We start from the raw sequence: 19,433 nt of genomic DNA on the forward strand, positions 1-19,433 counted from the left end.
TGCTTCTAATGACCACTGGTAGGTTCCGGTCCATTGGGCCCAAGAAACTGTGTTCTAGAAGGAAGAAATTAGCATGCACACACAGGTTTCCAGAAGACAATCTGAATCTTTATTCATAGATTCTTCTTATATTGTAACAAAGAAAACCATACAATAGGATTTTGCTGGATACTTGTCAAGGCTGTGAACGTGAGATTTCTCAGACCTTGAAATCAGATCTATATAGAGGAATCGGGACCTCCTTCCTCCCGCCGGTGACCCCTCTAGTGATAGGATCTATATAGAGGAATCAGGACCTCCTTCCTCCTGCCGGTGACCCCTCTAGTGATAGGATCTATATAGAGGAATCGGGACCTCCTTCCTCCTGCCAGTGACCCCTCTAGTGATATAAAGATCTGGAGGAATTGGGACCTCCTTCCTCCCGCCGGTGACCCCTCTAGTGATATGAGGATCTATATACAGGAATCAAGACCTCCTGCCGGTGACCCCTCTAGTGATATAAAGATCTATATAGAGGAATCAGGACCTCCTTCCTCCTGCCAGTGACCCCTCTAGTGATAGGATCTATATAGAGGAATCAAGACCTCCTTCCTCCTGCTGGTGACTGCTCTAGTGAGTTTGACATGTAGACAGCCCTCGCTGATCCTTTCCAAGGACGATGTTGAGGACATTTTAGGAACTTCAGCCAAAAGTATTTTTAATTCACAACACTTGTTACAACTGGAAGAAATGGTACTCTGTTGCCATGTGATAAATCCTGGATACCCCCTTGGCGTCCGCCCTAGTGACAGCTGGAACTGGCAGCGAATGTGATGGCAGGCACAGACGGAGATTCCCGTACCCTTGTGATCGGCGGGCACAGACGGAGGTTCCCGTACCCTTTTGATCCCTGTGACGGCGGGCACAGACGGAGGTTCCCGTACCCTCGTGATCCCTGTGATGGCGGGCACAGATGGAGGTTCCCGTACCCTCATGATCCCTGTGATGGCGGGCACAGACGGAGGTTCCCGTACCCTTGTGATCCCTGTGATTGGCTAACGCTGGTGATCAGATGATGAAGAAGCCCTTTGAATGCTCCCCAGAACCTGAGGCTCATTCAGTAGACATTGGCGATGGTCATCTCCAGCCTTAGATATTTAGTTCATTCACAACGTCAACTTCTCTCTCCTTCTTTTCTGTCTTTTGTTGGTTTTGAGTGAAAAAATGTACAAGAAGTCCTCAACTCGGGCAGGAGGACCCCAAGATCCAAGGTGTGCCGGACCAAAGCCTGGAAATGGGGGGGGGGCGAGCATGTTGTCACCAGCACCCGTTGCCTTGATTCCCATCAGTAGATCTCACGGCATTCCTGTGACTATCAGTGGTCGGGATAAAAGCACCCTTTCCTGTGTGACATCGCCGGGAAATATTTTGGGGACGTGGAAAGGTTCAATAACCCGGGTAGCTTCCTAAGCAGAAACGTGGGAAAGCAATCCTCACCCAACGTGGCTTCTTTGGAGTATAAGAAAGTCTCGAATGTCAAAGTCGTTTAGAGATCACTTACTCTTGTGGCTTCTCCGATGACCATCAAGCTCACGTTTATTATTGAAGCATTTCCCATACTCTGCACAGGAAAGAGAATGCTCACCCGTGTGGCTTCTCTTGTGTATACGGAAGTGTCCCTCATTGGTGTAACATTTCCCACACTCGGAGCATGAAAAAGTACGCTCACCGGCATGACTTCTCCTGTGTATGGCAAGATCAGATTTCCGTGGGAAAAATTTCCCGCACACTGAACATGGAAAAGGGCGCTCCCCTGTGTGGCTTCTTAGGTGTTCAAGAAGATGGTTATTCTGTTGGTAACATTTTCCGCACTCTGAACAGGCATAAGGTTTCTCACCCGTGTGAGTTCTCTCATGTCTATGAAGTTTTCCCCTATGTGTGAAACCTTTCCCGCACTCCAAACATGAAAAACGATGTACACCCGTGTGACTGCTCAGGTGTGCAACAAGGTCACTATTCCGACTGAAGGATTTCCCGCACTCCGTACAGGAAAATGGCTTTTCTCCAGTGTGCAGTTTCATGTGGGTATTCAAGTTGTCATTTTGTGAGAAACATTTCCCACACTCAGGGCATGAAAATGGTTTCTCACCGGTATGTGTTCTCTGGTGCACTATAAGTTCTGACTTTTGAATGAATGATTTGTGACATGTGGAACAAGAAAACGGCCTCTCACCAGTGTGGCTTCTGTGGTGGACGGCAAGATGAGATTTACTTACACACAATTTCCCGCACTCTGAGCACAAGAGGATCTCTTTGCCGATGTGTACTCTCTGATGTATGCTAAGAGCAGATCTTGTTTCAAAACATTTCCCGCACTCTGGACATGACAAGGAACTCTCGTGCTTTTTTCGATGTAGGGTAAGACTGTACTTCCTGCTGAAACATTTCCCGCAGTCTGGGCAGGAATACGGCTTCTCACCTGTGTGGATTCTCATGTGTGTAACGAGTACCTCCTTCCGTGTAAAACCTTTCCCGCACTCTGTACAAGTATACAACTTTTCCCCTGAGTGGGTTCTCAGGTGTGCCATGAGTTTCTCTTTCCGTAAAAAACATTTCCCGCACTCTATACACGGAAAATTCTCACCCGTGTGAACTCTCACATGTCTTTTCAGATGATGCTTCTGTTTAAACGTTTGGCCGCACTCCAAGCACAAAAAAGGCCTTTCCTTCACAGGATCTGTTGAGATTCCATTATCTTCTCCACCAAGATCTGCCAATGGAATCTGGGGCCCCTCTGAGGAATTCCCAACATGACATCCATCTGTTAGGAAGAAACATTGTATCAGACCTTTCCTATGGTGTCCAGTATCTCCTCCTCATTTGTTGGGAACATGACGTTATATTGAGGAATGGAGATGGACCTTCCATATGGTGTCCAGTATCTCCTCCTCATTTGTCGGGAACATGACGTTATATTGAGGAATGGAGATGGACCTTTTGTATGGTGTTCAGTATCTCCTCATTGGTCGGGAACGTGATGTTATATCGATGAATGGAGATGAACCTTTCATATGGTGTCGAGTATCTCCTCCTCATTTGTTGGGAACGTGACGTTGTATTGAGAGATGGACCTTCCATATGGTGTCCAGTATCTCCTCCTCATTTGTTGGGTACATGACGTTATATTGGAGGAATGGAGATGGACCTTCCATATGGTGTCCAGTATCTTCTCATTGGCTGGGAACATGACGTTATATTGAGGAATGAAGATGGACCTTTCATATGGTGTCCAGTATCTCATTGGTTGGGAACATGACGTTATATTGGAGAACGGAGATGGACCTTCCATATGGTGTCCAGTATCTCCTCATTGGTCGGGAACATGATGTTATATTGAAGAATGGAAATGGACCTTTCATATGGTGTAAAGTATCCATCCAATTTGGTGGGAACATTAAGTTATATTGGAGAACGGAGATGGACCTTTCATATGGTGTCCAGTAACTCCTCCTCATTGGTCGGGAACATGATGGTATATTGAGGAATGGAGATGGATCTTTTATATGGTGTAAAGTATCCATCTAATTTGGTGGGAACAATGTTTTTTGGGAAGACAAACCATCAGGAGAACAATAAATTATAAATTAACAAGGAATTCAGGAAAGTTACATTCACTTTTTTAAATTCAAACGAGTAATGTAAATTTTATGCAGTCTCCTCTTACCCGGTGATGTGAGGGGCGGCTGATTGTCCATCATGACGTCCTTGTAGAGGTTCTTGTGTCCTTCTAAATACTCCCACTCCTCCATGGAGAAATAGATAGTGACACCCTGACACCTTATAGGAATCTGACACACACAATGATACAATCACCATCTAGACACATCCCTTGTCTGTTACTGGAGAATGTCCCAGAATACCCGACACCGCTCACCTCTCCTGTCAGCAGATGGACCATCATGGTGGTCAGCTCCAGGATCTTCTGCTCTTTGCTCCTCTCAGGTAGGAGGGATGAAGGTGGAAGGATGGTGGTGAGGTTCTGGCCTCTCCTCCATCTTGTAGAGGGTTGGAGATATATTCTCACTGTGTCCTGTTCAGTTGGATACTTCTTTACTACTTCACAGTCCTGCATTTTTGAGATAGAAATGTCTCACTGCCATTTCCCTCACCTCTATGGTCAGTTTTAGATTTACTAAAAATAATGAAAATAATGAATGTGCGCCCTTTTCAGATCAGGAGGGACTATGACGCTGAATGCAATCTGTTGTTTGGCAAGTGAGGGGACCCATCTATTGCAGGTATGTATCAGAGACACTATTAAGGGATATGGCTGTACGAAACAGTGTATAGAGTGAAGTAAGTAGGATATAGACTGTGAACAACGAGGACCAGAACAGAGGTGTGAGTGGATGAAAACTGAAACAAAAAAAGAAACTAACCTCTCCAGCCAGCAGGCTGAGGATCTCCAGGGTGAGGTTCAATATCTTCTCATTCCGGGGAAATTCCTTCTTTTCAATCTTCACAAAACTTGAAGTCTGCTGATTGTCCATCATGACGTCCTTGTAGAGGTCCTTGTGTCCTTCTAAATACTCCCACTCCTCCATGGAGAAATAGACAGTGACACCCTGACACCTTATAGGAACCTGACACACACAATGATACAGTCACCATCTAGACACATCGCTTGTCTGTTACTGGAGAATGTCCCAAAATTCCCGGCACCACTCACCTCTCCTGTCAGCAGATGGACCATCATGGTGGTCAGTTCCAGGATCTTCTGCTCTTTGTTCCTCTCAGGTATCGGAGAACGAGGGGGAGGCACCATGGTGGGGCTCTGGGTCCTGCTCCATCCTCCTGAGATTGGCTCCCCACTAGACTTCTTCACTACAACATAATCCTACAAATCAGGGGAAAGAGAAACCGATATCAATCATCTGACATCATCTACATGTCTACAAGAAGAACATGGTCTATTGGCCAGACTAGACCAGAGTGATGTCATGTGACCTCTCAGAATCCTCCTCACCTCTCTGGTCAGGTCTCTGTGATGTCATGTGACCTCCCAGAATCCTCCTCACCTCTCCGGTCAGGTCTGTGTGATGTCATGTGACCTCCCAGAATCCCCCTCACCTCTCCGGTCAGGTCTGTGTGATGTCATGTGACCTCCCAGAATCCTCACCTCTGCGGTCAGGTCTGTGTGATGTCATGTGACCTCCCAGAATCCCCCTCACCTCTCCGGTCAGCAGGTAGATTATCTCCAGGGTGAGGTTTAGTATCCTCTCAGTCATGTGACTCCGGTCCTCCTCCATTCTCATTGGTGCCATTATGTTGTCTATAGATGGACGGACGTGACAGCGGGTTACTGAGTGTAAATATAAAATCAGATCATATATATGCGGGCGGCACAGTGGCTTAGTGGTTAGCACGTCTGCCTTGAAGTAAATGGGTCATGGGTTCGATTCCCAACCATGGTGCCTCCTTCATGGAGTTTGCATGTTCTCCCTGTGCTTGCGTGGGTTTCCTCCTACACTCCAAAGACATGCTGGATCCTGTCTAAATTGGCTCTAATATGTGTATGTATGAATGTGAGTTAGGGACCTTAGATTGTACACCACTTGAGGGTTAGGGACTGATGTGAATGTTCAATACATATATATGTGCAAAGTTCTGCGTAAATTGACAGCACTATATAAGTACCTGAAATAAATAAATTACCTCTTCTGCTGCCACTTCCAGCAATGTCTCCTCTCTACTACCTCCCGACTCACCTCTCACCTGGAACTTCCTATTTATACCTGACATCACTTCCTATCTTCCATAGAGACTTCCTGTCTGTCGCTGATAACACTTCCTGTCTTCCATAGACTTCCTGTCTGGGTAGAAGTGATGACTTTCCCACTCTGGGATCTGGCAGGACGCTGGGCACAGGGTGTGGGAGGGGCTGGGCTCTGGGTCCGCCCCCTGCACTGTGTTCGGTGAGGAGGTCCTGGCTTCCCCAACCCTGCCAGGTATATAGAAGTCATGTGGGAAGAGGTAGTGCTCGGGGGAGGGGAGCTGAGGGCTCTGTGTGTGGTCCTGGTGGATGGGGGAGGAGTGGCCTCTTACTTGTCCTGCCCCCGAGCTGGGGAACTATTCCCAACTTCCTGTTTGACCTGAGGATGTGATATCACTGCCATCGTCTGCCAGACGTCCCCCAATTACACCCCATGTCTCCTCTTCCGTCCCCCAATTACACCCCCATGTCTCCTCTTCCATCCCCCAATTACACCCAATGTCTCCTCTTCCGTCCCCCAATTACACCCCATGTCTCCTCCTCCGTCCCCCAATTACACCCCATGTCGCCTCTTCCGTCCCCCATGTCTCCTCCTCCGTCCCCCAATTACACCCCATGTCTCCTCCTCCGTCCCCCAATTACAACCCATGTCTCCTCTTCCGTCCCCCATTTACACCCCATGTCTCCTCCTCTGTCCCCCAATTACACCCCATGTCTCCTCTTGCGTCCTCTATGACTCCTCTTCCGTCCCCCAATTACACCCCATGTCTCCTCTTCTATCCCCCAATTACACCCCTATGTCTCCTCCTCCGTCCCCCAATTACACCCCATGTCTCCTCCTCCGTCCCCCAATTACACCCCATGTCTCCTCCTCCATCCCCCAATTACACCCCCATGTCTCCTCTTCCGTCCCCCAATTACACCCCATGTCTCCTCTTCCTTCTCCCAATTACACCCTATGTCTCCTCTTCTGTCCCCCAATTACACCCCATGTCTCCTCTTCCGTCCCCCCAATTACACCCCATGTCTCCTTTTCCGTCCCCCAATTACACCCCCATGTCTTCTCTTCCGTCCCCCAATTATACCCCATGTCTCCTCTTCCGTCCCCCAATTACACCCCATGTCTCCTCCGTCCCTCCATCCCCCAATTACACCCCCATGTCTCCTCTTCCATTCCCCAATTACACCCCATGTCTCCTCTTCTGTCCACCAATTACACCCCATGTCTCCTCTTCCGTCCCCCAATTACACCCCATGTCTCCTTTTCCGTCCCCCAATTACACTCCCATGTCTCCTCTTCCATCCCCCAATTACACCCCCATGTCTCCTCCTCCGTCCCTCCATCCCCCAATTACACCCCCATGTCTCCTCTTCCATCCTCCGATTACACCCCCATGTCTCCTCTTCCATCCCCCAATTACACCTCATGTCTCCTCTTCCATCCCCCAATTACACCCCATGTCTCCTCCTCCATCCCTCCATTTCCCAATTACACCCCCATGTCTCCTCTTCCATCCCCCAATTACACCCCATATCTCCTCCTCCGTCCCCCAATTACACCCCATGTCTCTATTTCCATCCCCCAATTACACCCCATGTCTCCTCCTCCGTCCCCCAATTACACCCCATGTCTCCTCTAACATCCCCCAATTACACCCCATGTCTCCTCCATCCCCCAATTACACCCTCATGTCTCCTCCTCTGTCCCCCAATTACACCCCCTTGTCTCCTCTTCCGTCCCCCAATTACACCCCATGTCTCCTCCATCCCCCAATTACACCCCCATGTCTCCTCCTCCGTCCCCCAATTACACCCCACGTCTCCTCCTCCATCCCCCAATTACACCCCATGTCTCCATTCTCACCCCACTCTTCACCCTCTGCTACCCCCCTTCATTGTCCCTTCATCACTACGTCCTCACTTTACTGACTCCTCCCTTCCTTCACCTTCCCGTCTCCCTCTTCATCCCCTCATCTCCTCCCTTTCCCACCCCGTCCCCCTCTTCACCTCCCCATGTGCACATCACCCCAATGTCCCATCTTCACCCTGCTGGCCCCCCTTGTGATCTTCCCTTGCCTCTCTTCACCCCGCATCCCCCGACTTCACCTTCTCATCCCCTTCATCGCCCTTATGCCCTCCGTTAGCTTCTCCCCCTCATCACCTCACCCTTCACCCTCCCCCCATCCCCCTCATCACCCCCCTTTTCTCCCCTCATTGCACAATTCTAATGAAGCTTGAGATGGTGTGAAACACGTTGCCAGTCCCTTATTCCTGTCCTGGTGTTGTGTGTCCTCCTATGGAGCAATAAATACACACTATGCTCATCAGTCCTCCGCTGTGCGGCTCACCCTTCCGGTGGCATCGTGTGTGGGGGGCGAGCCAAGCTTGTCCTTGTCCTGGATTGTTTGCCTGAGCGGTATACCTCTTCTCTGGATTCAGTGTTACATGTGAGAAGGTGACCTATCATCTCCAACCTCCCTCTGAAAACTGATCCACCAATTATCACTTTTCAGAGGTAAGGGCTGCCTGATATGTAACAGGGACCGCTAAAGTGACCACTGATATAAGGGGGTCCTCCCATCGGTCACCAATGTAAGGAACCGCTACACTGACCACTGATATAAGGGGGTCCTTCTCCCATTGCTCACCAATGTCAGGGACCACTACACTGACCACTGATAAAAGGGGGTCCTTCTCCAATCGGTCACCGATGTAAGGGACCGCTACACTGACCACTGATATAAGGGGGTCCTTCTCCCATTGGTCATCAATGTCAGGGACCGCTACACTGACCACTGATATAAGGGGTTCCTTCTCCCATCGGTCACCAATGTATGGGACCGCTACACTGACCACTGATATAAGGGGATCCTTCTCCCATTGGTCACCAATGTAATGGACCTGTCAGGGCTCCGGGTATGACCAGAGGTTTGTGAACTGACGCCGGGAAACGCAGGCTTCAGATATGTTATAAACAATATAATTTATTAATACTAACAATACAAAACGCAGTGCAATACTAAAACATAAACACAGTGCAAACGAACCAAACCAAATTACCCCAGATAACAATACATACAATGCAAGCGAAGTCAGGCAGGCCGGGTCAATAACAATCAGCCAGGTAGAAACAGGAGGAGCAGGCAGAGAGTAGTCAGGTCACGAGCCGGGTACAGCAACTAACGGACAGGTAGGTACAGGGGGTCAGGCAGAAAAAGGTCGGGGTCACAAGCCAGGGATCAAACAGGAGAAGTCAGCAGAGGTCAGGATCAGGCTGGGTCGGCAACAAGTCAGTCAGGCAAGAACAGGAACAGGAATGCAGGTAACAAGATACAGGGGCCCATGGAAAAACACACGCCAAGGCCCAGACTGCAGGTCTGGCCATCCCTTAAATACACCTCCGTAATCAGCTTCAGGTGTTTGGCTGACTGCAGGGTTCAGTCTCTGATTGCTGAGAACACCCGCTGGCCAGCCCTGGTACTGCAGCCCACCAGGCAGGTGAGTTCCCACCATTATTGGCAAGTCCATTCCTGACAGTAGCCCCCCCTCAAGGAGCGGCCTCAGGACGCTCCAAACAGTCCTAGCTGGGTGAAATGTTCCACTGCCTGGGTCTGGTAACTGGCGGGATATCAAAGACTGGCACATCGGGCTGGACTCCGGGCAGAGGCACATCGGGCTGGACTCCGGGCAGAGGCACATCGGGCTGGACTCCGGGCAGAGACACATCGGATCACCAGGCGGAGCGGCAGGCACCGGGCCACCAGGCGGGGCGGCAGGCACCGGGCCACCAGGCGGGGTGGCGGGCGCCGGGCCGCCAGGCGGAGCGACGGGTGCCGGGCCCCCAGGCGGAGTGACGGGCGCCAGGCCCCAAGGCGGAGCGGCGGGCACCGGGCCCCCAGGAGGGGCGGCAGGTGCCGGGCCCCCAGGCGGAGCGAAGGGCACCAGGCCCCCAGGCGGGGCGGCGGGCCCCCAGGCGGAGCGATGGGCACCGGGCCCCCAGGCGGAGCGGCGGGCACCGGGTCATCAGGCACGACAGCGGGCATCGGGTCACCAGGCATCAGGTCATTTGGCTCGCCAGCAAGCACCACGTCATCTGGCAAGGCAGTGGGCACCGAGTCACCAGGCACGACAGTGGACTCCGAGTCAACTGGCATGACCGCGGGCACTGGGTCAGACATTGGATCGTCTGGCTCGACAGCGGGCATCGGGTCACCAGGCATCAGGTCATTTGGCTCGACAGCGGGCACCGCGTCATCTGGCAAGGCAGTGGGCACCGAGTCACCAGGCACGACAGTGGGCTCTGTGTCAACTGGCATGACCGCGAGCACTGGGTCAGACATTGGATCATCTGGCTCGACAGCGGGCATCGGGTCACCAGGCATCAGGTCATTTGGCTCGACAGCGGGCACCGCGTCATCTGGCAAGGCAGTGGGCACCGAGTCACCAGGCACGACAGTGGGCTCTGAGTCAATTGGCACGACAGCGGGCACCGGGTCATCAGGTACCGGATTGTCTGGCTCGACAGCAGGCACTGGGTCATCTGGCGCTGGATCGTCTGGCTCGACAGCGGGCATCGGGTCACCAGGCATGACAGCGGGCACTGGGTCATCAGGCATTGGATCGTCTGGCTCGACAGCGGGCATCGGGTCACCAGGTATGACAGCGGGCACTGGGTCATCAGGTACCGGATCGTCTGGATCGACAGCGGGCACCGGGTCATCTGGCGTTGGATCGTCTGGCTTGACAGCGGGCATCGGGTCACCAGGCATGACAGCGGGCACTGGGTCATCAGGTACCGGATTGTCTGGATCGACAGCGGGCACCGGGTCATCTGGCGTTGGATCATCTGGCTCGACAGTGGGCATCGGGTCACCAGGCATGACAGCAGGCACTGGGTCATCAGGCATTGGATCGTCTGGCTCGACCAGTTCATCAGGCTGGGTACAGACATCAGGCTGAAGTGCGGGTGCCGAGGCACCAGGCTGAACCACGGAAGGCAGGTGCTCAGACGGCAGGCTCACCAGTTTGGATACTGGCAGGATGGTACTGGTTGGAAAGAATTTTCGCTTTTTTCTGGTTTTAACTACTGGAGCATTGCAAGTAAACGCAGGTCTGCAAACGAATGGAGCAGCTGAGGACAGAGAAGAGCTGGAAGATGGAACAGAGGAGGGAGAAGCCGCCACAGAGGACCTCTCCACAGGGCCCAAGAAAGGATAGGTGCAGCAAGTGGGAGCAGGGGACTGGTATGTGGTAGTTAGAGTATACTGGGCAGTCACTGGGGGTGCTGACGGGGATGCAGGAAGAGTGCCTTGAGCAGAGGAATGATATTGCAAGCCAACTGAGGCTGGGTGTAACAAATCTGTCCATGTCTGCAGTACTGGTTGAACCAAACTCAGCTTACACATAGCCTGTCTGACCAAAGACTGCACTGCGTTTATGCAATCCATGAGCACATGTGATGGACAAGCTGCATAGTGCTCATGGAAACAATCTGGATCATCCTCCAACAACCATACCAGTGATTCCACTTGATCCACACTAAATGGGGGAAAAATAGATATACTCCTGACCCCTACACTCTATACACAGGGCTGTATAGGATATACTCCTGACCACTGCACTCTATACACAGGGCTGTATAGGATATACTCCTGACCACTGCACTCTATACACAGGGCTGTACATGATATACTCCTGACCCCTGCACCCTATACACAGGGCGGTACGATATACTCCTGACCCCTGCACTCTGTATACAGTGCAGGGGTCAGGAGTATATCATATACCGCCCTGTGTACACAGGGCTGTATATGATATACTCCTTACCACTGCACTCTATACACAGGGCTATATAGGATATACTCCTGATCACTGTACTCTATATCCAGGGCTTTATAGGATATACTCCTGACCCCGGCACTCTATACACAGGGCTGTATAGGATATACTCCTGACCCCTGCACACAGGGCTGTATATGATATACTCCTGACCCCTGCACTCTGTACACAGGGCTAGATATGATATACTCCTGACCCCTGCACTCTGTACACAGGGCTGTATATGATATAATCCTGACCACTGCACTCTGTACACAGGGCTGTATATGATATCCTCCTGACCCCTGCACTCTATACACAGGGCGGTATATGATATACTCCTGACCAGTGCATTCTATACACAGGGCTGTATAGGATATACTCCTGACCCCTGCACTGTATACACAGGGCTGTATATGATATACTCCTTACCACTGCACTCTATACACAGGGCTATATAGGATATACTCCTGATCACTGTACTCCATACCCAGGGCTTTATAGGATATACTCCTGACCCTGGCACTCTATACACAGGGCTGTATAGGATATACTCCTGACCCCTGCGCACAGGGCTGTATATGATATACTCCTGACCCCTGCACTCTGTACACAGGGCTAGATATGATATACTCCTGACCCCTGCACTCTGTACACAGGGTAGTATATGATATACTCCTGACCCCTGCACTCTATACACAGGGCTGTATAGAATATACTCCTGACCACTGCACTCTATACACAGGGCTGTATAAGATATACTCCTGATCCCTGCACTCTATACACGGCTGTATAGGATATACTCCTGACCCCTACACTCTATACACAGGGCTGTATAGGATATACTCCTGACCACTGCACTCTATACACAGGGCTGTATAGGATATACTCCTGACCACTGCACTCTATACACAGGGCTGTACATGATATACTCCTGACCCCTGCACCCTATACATAGGGCGGTATATGATATATCTGACCCTGGCACTCTAGACAGGGCTGTATATTATATACTCCTGACCCCCACACTCTATACACAGGGCTGTATATGATATACCCCTGACCCCAGCACTCTGTACACAGGGCTGTATATTATATACCCCTGACCCCCGCACTCTGTACACAGGGCAGTATATGATATACCCCTGACCCCCGCACTCTATACGCAGGGCTGTATATGATATACTCCTGACCCCGGCACTCTATACACAGGGCTGTATATGATATACCCCTGACTCCCGCACTCTATACACAGGGCTGTATATGATATACCCCTGACCCCCGCACTCTATACACAGGGCTGTATATGATATACCCCTGACCCCCGCACTCTATACACAGGGCTGTATATGATATACCCCTGAACCCCGCACTCCATACACAGGGCTGTATATGATATACTCCTGACCCCTGCACTCTGGGCTGTATATAATATACTCCTGACCCCGGCACTCTGGGCCATTATTCACAGTTACCTTTACACTGATGACCTGTAAAGGCTTTTAAAGCACCACCTATGAGCAATTGTTGGGTACTGCAGTTTGCCATCAACGCTCTGACACTCACCATTCATTGTTCTTTCAATAAACTTTATTAGAACTTTACTTTGGACAAGATTGCAGTCATAGAATAAGGAGACAGTAAAAGCAGAAATACGATTGGTCGGGAAGATCCCCAGTCTGGAATGTGGGGGCGGAGTTGGTAATAATTTCCAGTCGTTATAATAAAGTATTGTAGAAAAGATCCCAACATAGACAATGAAGGAGGGGTAATCCCAGATATGGGGGGGGGGGGTAATCCCAGATATGGAAGGGGCAATAATCCCGGATATGGGGGGGGGGGTAATCCCAGATATGGAGGGGGGCATAATTCCAGATATGGAGGAAGGGATAATCCCAGATATGGAGGGGGGATAATGCCAGATATGGAGGATGGGATAATCCCGGATATGGAGGGGGGAGGGGATAATCCCGGATATGGAGAGGGATTTGTGCCCTGATGACCTGTCCATCCTCAGGTTGCCGTGGTTACACCGGTGCCATGGTTTCCCGCACTCAAGGCACTAATACACCTCCAGGGTTGTGTGGGACCCCTGATGTACAGGAAGACAGGACTTCAGTGAGGAAAATTTCCCGCACTCAGGACAGGAAAGTGGCTTCTCCAACGTGAGATCTGTGATGTTTGTAAAGATTGCACTTCTGTGAAAAACATTTCCCGCACTCAGGACAGGAATACGGCTTCTCCCCCGTGTGAGATCTCTGATGTCTGGAAAGATTGGCCTTCTGTGAAAAACATTTCCCACAGTCAGGACAGGAATACGGCTTTTCCCCCGTGTGAGATCTCTGATGTATGTAAAGGTGGGGCTTCTGTGAAAAACATTTCCCGCACTCAGGACAGGAATACGGTTTCTCGTCCGTGTGAGATCTTTGATGTTGGGAAAAATAGAAATTTTCTGACAAACATTTCCCGCACTCAGAACAGGAAAATGGCTTTTCTTCGATGTGCAACCTCTGACTTGAGACAATCTCTGATTTTTGTACAAAACATTTCCCGCACTCAGGACAGGAATACGGGTTCTCACCTGTGTGAGATCTTTGATGTCTGCATAGAGTGGACTTATCTGAAAAACATTTCCCGCACTCGGGACAGGAATACGGCTTCTCTCCCATGTGCAATCTTTGATGTGTATATAGATTAGCCTTCTGTGAAAAACATTTCCCACACCCAGGACAAGAGTATGGTTTCTCTCCTATGTGCAATCTTTGATGTGTGTATAGATTGGCCTTCTGTGAAAAACGTTTCCCGCACTCAGGACAGGCGTACGGTTTTTCCCCTGTGTGGGATCTTTGATGCTCTTTAAGTTTGTATTGAAAACGGAAACATTTCCCGCACACAACGCAGGAGAACCTCTTGTCTATTGGAAGACTGGCCTGGTCCCGCACATTCTGTATTTCCTCAGGATACGAGGAATCCGATGGTCCATCTATACTGTGTGGGAACCGGTTGACATTTTTGGTTAAAGGGTCTTCTCCTGGACAATGTTGGGACATAGTGGGGTCTTCTCCTGGACAATGTTGGGACATAGTGGGGTTTTCTCCTGGACAATATTGGGAAATAGTGGGGTCTTCTCCTGGACAATATTGGGACATAGTGGGTTCTTCTCCTGGACAATATTGGGACATAGTGGGGTCTTCTCCTGGAAAATATTGGGACATAGTGGGGTCTTCTCCTGGACAATATTGGGACATAGTAGGGTCTTCTCCTGGACACTGTTGTGACATAGTGGGGTCTTCTCCTGGACAATATTGGGACATGGGGTCTTCTCCTGGACAATATTGGGACATAGTGGAGTCTTCTCCCGGACAATGTTGGAAGGTAGCCGGGTTTTCTCCTGGACTATACTGTGTGATGTCCTCATCTTCTACTTTCCAATCTGGAGACAAAGTGAGACAATCCTCTAAGGTTTTCCTCATCTCCCGGCCATGGACTAAAATACAAAGACAAAGAGGATTACTAGACAGGAGCCCCACCAGAGGTCAGAGAGTGAGGATGGGGGGAGGACGACTAAGAGGAAGACTGGACTCATCCTGAAGATCACCATCATTGGGGTATTGGCTCCTCCCCACATCCTGAAGACCACAATCATTGGAGTATTGGAACACCATATATACTTTTGGGGAAGACCAATCAGGATGCAAGACATCAAATGGGCACGGTTTGAGGACATCATCACGTTAGGCAGAGTGACCATAAGGCACAATGATACTGCGGCTTGGGGAGTCCACAGGGATTCTGTTTTTTTGGTTACAAACTGATTGTATAACTATGTGAGTGTTTTTCTGTTTTATCCATTTAATAAATATCACAGTGAGCACTATGTAGTCTCTTTATCTCTAGGAGCCGGAACTGGCCATTTAAAGGGGAGACCCCCTCCACATGTCCCTGATCGATTTAGTGTTGATGACCCACCTGTGCTGATCTCTGTAGGAGTGTCCTCCTCTATAAATGTCCCCATTATTCCATCCTCCTCCATAGACTGCTGATCATCCCTCACATTCGCCTCTTCTTCTTCTGATTTCACCTCATCTTTTATGTCTAGAAGATCTTCACCCTAAACCAAGAGGAGGAGAGAAAATCTTGTAAACTCTATAGATCTTCTCCATGATCTCACTCCATGTTCTAGATGCTCCATCCAACCTACCTGATGATAGTGGGGGATGGTGTGACCTTCTTGTGTGGAATCTCGAGAATACGGAGGACGGGGACATCTCTCTGGTGGGTTCCTGGTATTAGGTGGCTCCATCAAATCCTTGTGTCCTTCTGAAAACTCCTCCATCACTCCATACTCCTCATCCTCCTCTTTATACTCTTCTTTTATGACAATTTTATAATCCCCGAGGATTCCACTCTGAACATTCAAAAGGACATTCAATTTATTGTAATTCCATGGAGAAATATACAGTGACACCCTGACACCTTATAGGAACCTGACACACACAATGATACAGTCACCATCCAGACACATCCCTTGTCTGTTACTGAAGAATGTCCCATAATTCCCAGCACCGCTCACCTCTCCTGTCAGCAGATGGACCATCATGGTGGTCAGTTCCAGGATCTTCTGCTCTTTGTTCCTCTCAGGTATTGGAGAACGAGGGGGAGGCACCATGGTGGGGCTCTGGGTCCTGCTCCATCCTCCTGAGATTGGCTCCCCACTAGACTTCTTCACTACAACATAATCCTACAGATCAGGAGAAAGAGAAACCGATATCAATCATCTGACATCATCTACATGTCTACAAGAAGAACATGGTCTATTGGCCAGACTAGACCAGAGTGATGTCATGTGACCTCCCAGAATCCTCCTCACCTCTCCGATCAGGTCTGTGTGATGTCATGTGACCTCCCAGAATCCTCCTTACCTCTCCGGTCAGGTCTGTGTGATGTCATGTGACCTCCCAGAATCCACCTCACCTCTCCGGTCAGGTCTGTGTTTTATTAATAAAGATAGGAGTGATGACATGTGACCTCCCAGAATCATCCCCTAGACGAGGCTACGCAGTCCCTGTGGCGCAACGCGTTGGGGAGGGGCAGTGACGTCACTGCACATCTGATACGGCGAGTACTGACGGCGTGGGGTACACACCCTCTGACCAGACCTTCACCGCAGGCAGCGGTTGTTTGCTATACAAAAAGCGCTGTTGATGTTTTTAACATGTGAGTGTAATGTGAAAGTGAATTAAAATCTGAATTTGTCTCTGGGATAAGGCACCATTCTTTTCTCTTTGCATGCATTTGGCTGTTACAACAAGGAGTGGATCAAAGGAGGGATCATCCCTCACAGGCATACAAGCTACTTGCAAGGCTGCAGGATTGAAGCACATATTAGAAGGAGAGAGTGGATCAAAGGAGGGATCATCCCTCACAGACACACAGGCTAATTATAAAGCTGCAGGATTGAAGCAAACCATATGTTGGAAGGAGAGTATGATTTGATTTGATTTGACTTGAACACTATAGCACTTTCTTTTTGCACTTGGGACTTTTTATTTATACCTTTTAGATTCTTTGGACTTTATATATTATTTTTATCCTGAATTATTATTTGATTTATTAATTGGCACATATATAGGAGTATTTACAATTTTTTAAAGGTATGATCAATTGTTGATTTATTTATATTATTTTTCAAGCACTGAGCACTTTTTTAATTAGTATTAGAGCGCGGTAATTATTGAATTAATTGATATCAAATGCATACCTGTAGAGAGTGTGCAAAATAACCAGCGATCTAGAAAAATATATATGCTCCTCTGTTAGTATACCCTGGTGGCTCACAATTAAACACACTATAACTCCCAGAATCCTCCTCACCTCTCCGGTCAGGTCTGTGTTTTATTAATAGAGATGAGAGTGATGTCATGTGACCTCCCAGAATCCTCCTCACCTCTCCGGTCAGCAGGTAGATGATCTCCAGGGTGAGGTTTAGTATCTTCTCAGTCATGTGACTCCGGTCCTCCTCCATCCTCCTCTGGGCAGCTATGTGGTCTATACAGGTTTCGGCCTCGACAGGTAACTATAAGTAGTGATGATAGAAGTCATATAATGGGTCAGTATAGACTGAGGAGGTGAGAAGTTGATTGGTGGGAAAGGTGACATCTCCACAATGAGGAGAATGTTCCGGCCCCAGAAGTTGGGGTTCTGCCCCTGAAGGGGTTAATCTGGGTTTCCACACTATATATATGTGTATCATCATCTGCTGGAGATAAAAGACGTCACAGTGACTATGGAGGAAGAGGACGGACATGACGATGGAAGAAGAGGACGGACGTGACGGTGGAAGAAGAGGACGGACGTGACGGTGGAGGAAGAGGACGGACGTGATGGTGGAGGAAGAGGACAGGCGTGACGGTGGAGGACGGGCGTGACGGCGGGTTACTGGGTGTAAATATAAAATCAGATCTTATTACCTCCTCTGCTGCCACTTCCAGCAATATCTCCTCTCTACTTCCTCCCGACTCACTTCTCACTCGGAACTTCCTACTTATACTTGACATCACTTCCTGTCTTCCATAGAGACTTCCTGTCTGTCGCTGACATCACTTCCTATCTTCCATAGACTTGCTGTCTGGGTAGAAGTGATGACTTTCCTGCTCTGGGATCTGGCAGGACGCTGGGCACAGGGTGTGGAAGGGGCTTGGCTCTGGGTCCACCCCCTGCACTGTGTCCGGTGAGGAGGTCCTGGTAGTGCTCGGGGGAGGGGAGCGGAGGGCTCTATGTGGGGTCTTGGTGGGAGGGGGAGGAGTGGCCTTTTCTCTGTCCCGCCCCGGAGCTGGGGAACTGCTCCCAACTTCCTGTCCTGAGCATGTGATACCCCCCATTCCCCACCCTCACCCCCTCTTTACTGCACTGTTCCCATTTTTGCCTTCCCCTCTTCACCCCCCATGCCCCCTCTTCATCCCCAATCTCCTCCCTTCCATTCTTCATCCCCCATCCCCCCTCTTCACCCTCCAATTCCCCTCTTATCAGCATCTTAACCATCTCATCCCCTTCATCACCCCAATCTCCTCCTGTAGCTTCTCCACCTCCCATCGCCCCTCTTCCTTACCATCATCCCTCTTCCTTCCCATCGCCATTCTTCCTTCCCATCGCCCCTCATCCTTCTCGTCGCCCCTCTTCCTTCTCATCGCCCCTCTTCCTTCTCATCATCCCTCTTCCTTCTCATCGCCCCTCTTCCTTCTCATCGTCCCTCTTCCTTCTCATCGTCCCTCTTCCTTCTCATCGCCCCTCTTCCTTCTCACCGCCCCTCTTCCTTCTCATCGCCCCTCTTCCCTTTCATCGCCCCCCTTCCTTCTCATCGCCCCCCTTCACTTTCATCGCCCCTCTTCACTTTCATCGCCCCTATTCCTTCTCATCGCCCCTCTTCCCTTTCATCACCCCCCTTCCTTCTCATCGCCCCTCTTCCCTTTCATCACCCCTCTTCCTTCTCATCGCCCCTCTTCCCTTTCATCGCCCCTCTTCCTTCTCATCGCCCCTCTTCCTCCTTATCGCCCCTCTTCCTTCCCATCGCCCCTCTTCCTCCTCATCGCCCCTCTTCCTTCTTATCACCCCCATTCCTCTTTCTTCCCCTCGTTGCACAGCGGTTCAGGCTTTTCAGTGTTACAACATGTGGTGAGAATGTGACCTATAATCTCCAGCCACTTGTCATCCTCCCTTTGAAAAGTGATCCACCGAATATCACTGCTATGTAAAAGGGACCGCTACACTGACCACTGATATAAGGGGGTCCTTCTCCCATCGGTCACCAATGTAAGGGACCGCTACACTGACCATTGATATAAGGAGGTCCTTCTCCCATCGGTCA

At 49.9% G+C, this 19,433-nt stretch overlaps 1 protein-coding gene across 3 annotated transcripts; it reads right to left on the minus strand.

Annotated features, from left to right (window-relative positions):
• Positions 1-86: 86 nt before the first annotated feature.
• On the minus strand, positions 87-18,437 carry LOC149455995 (uncharacterized). Of its 3 annotated transcripts, XM_089685575.1 has the most exons (7): positions 18,040-18,437; positions 17,517-17,645; positions 16,143-16,310; positions 4,419-4,622; positions 3,914-4,105; positions 3,704-3,827; positions 87-2,800 (listed from the first exon to the last, which is right to left on the minus strand). In XM_089685575.1, the coding sequence occupies exons 1-7, from the start codon at positions 18,124-18,126 to the stop codon at positions 1,533-1,535; spliced, it is 2,172 nt and encodes a 723-aa protein (XP_089541701.1). In that variant the 5' UTR covers positions 18,127-18,437; the 3' UTR covers positions 87-1,532. The 3 variants fall into 3 exon arrangements, with proteins under 3 accessions (XP_089541701.1, XP_089541703.1, XP_089541702.1); XM_089685577.1 differs by lacking the exons at positions 16,143-16,310; positions 17,517-17,645; positions 18,040-18,437 and adding exons at positions 4,709-4,876; positions 5,211-5,398; XM_089685576.1 differs by lacking the exons at positions 87-2,800; positions 3,704-3,827; positions 3,914-4,105; positions 4,419-4,622 and adding exons at positions 13,138-15,056; positions 15,539-15,680; positions 15,771-15,977.
• Between the last annotated feature and the right edge of the window lie 996 nt (positions 18,438-19,433).

Source organism: Staurois parvus, unplaced genomic scaffold, assembly GCF_062004578.1.
Source record: "Staurois parvus isolate SC_StPar_1 unplaced genomic scaffold, SC_StPar_1.0 ptg000380l, whole genome shotgun sequence".
Lineage (NCBI taxonomy): Eukaryota > Metazoa > Chordata > Amphibia > Anura > Ranidae > Staurois > Staurois parvus.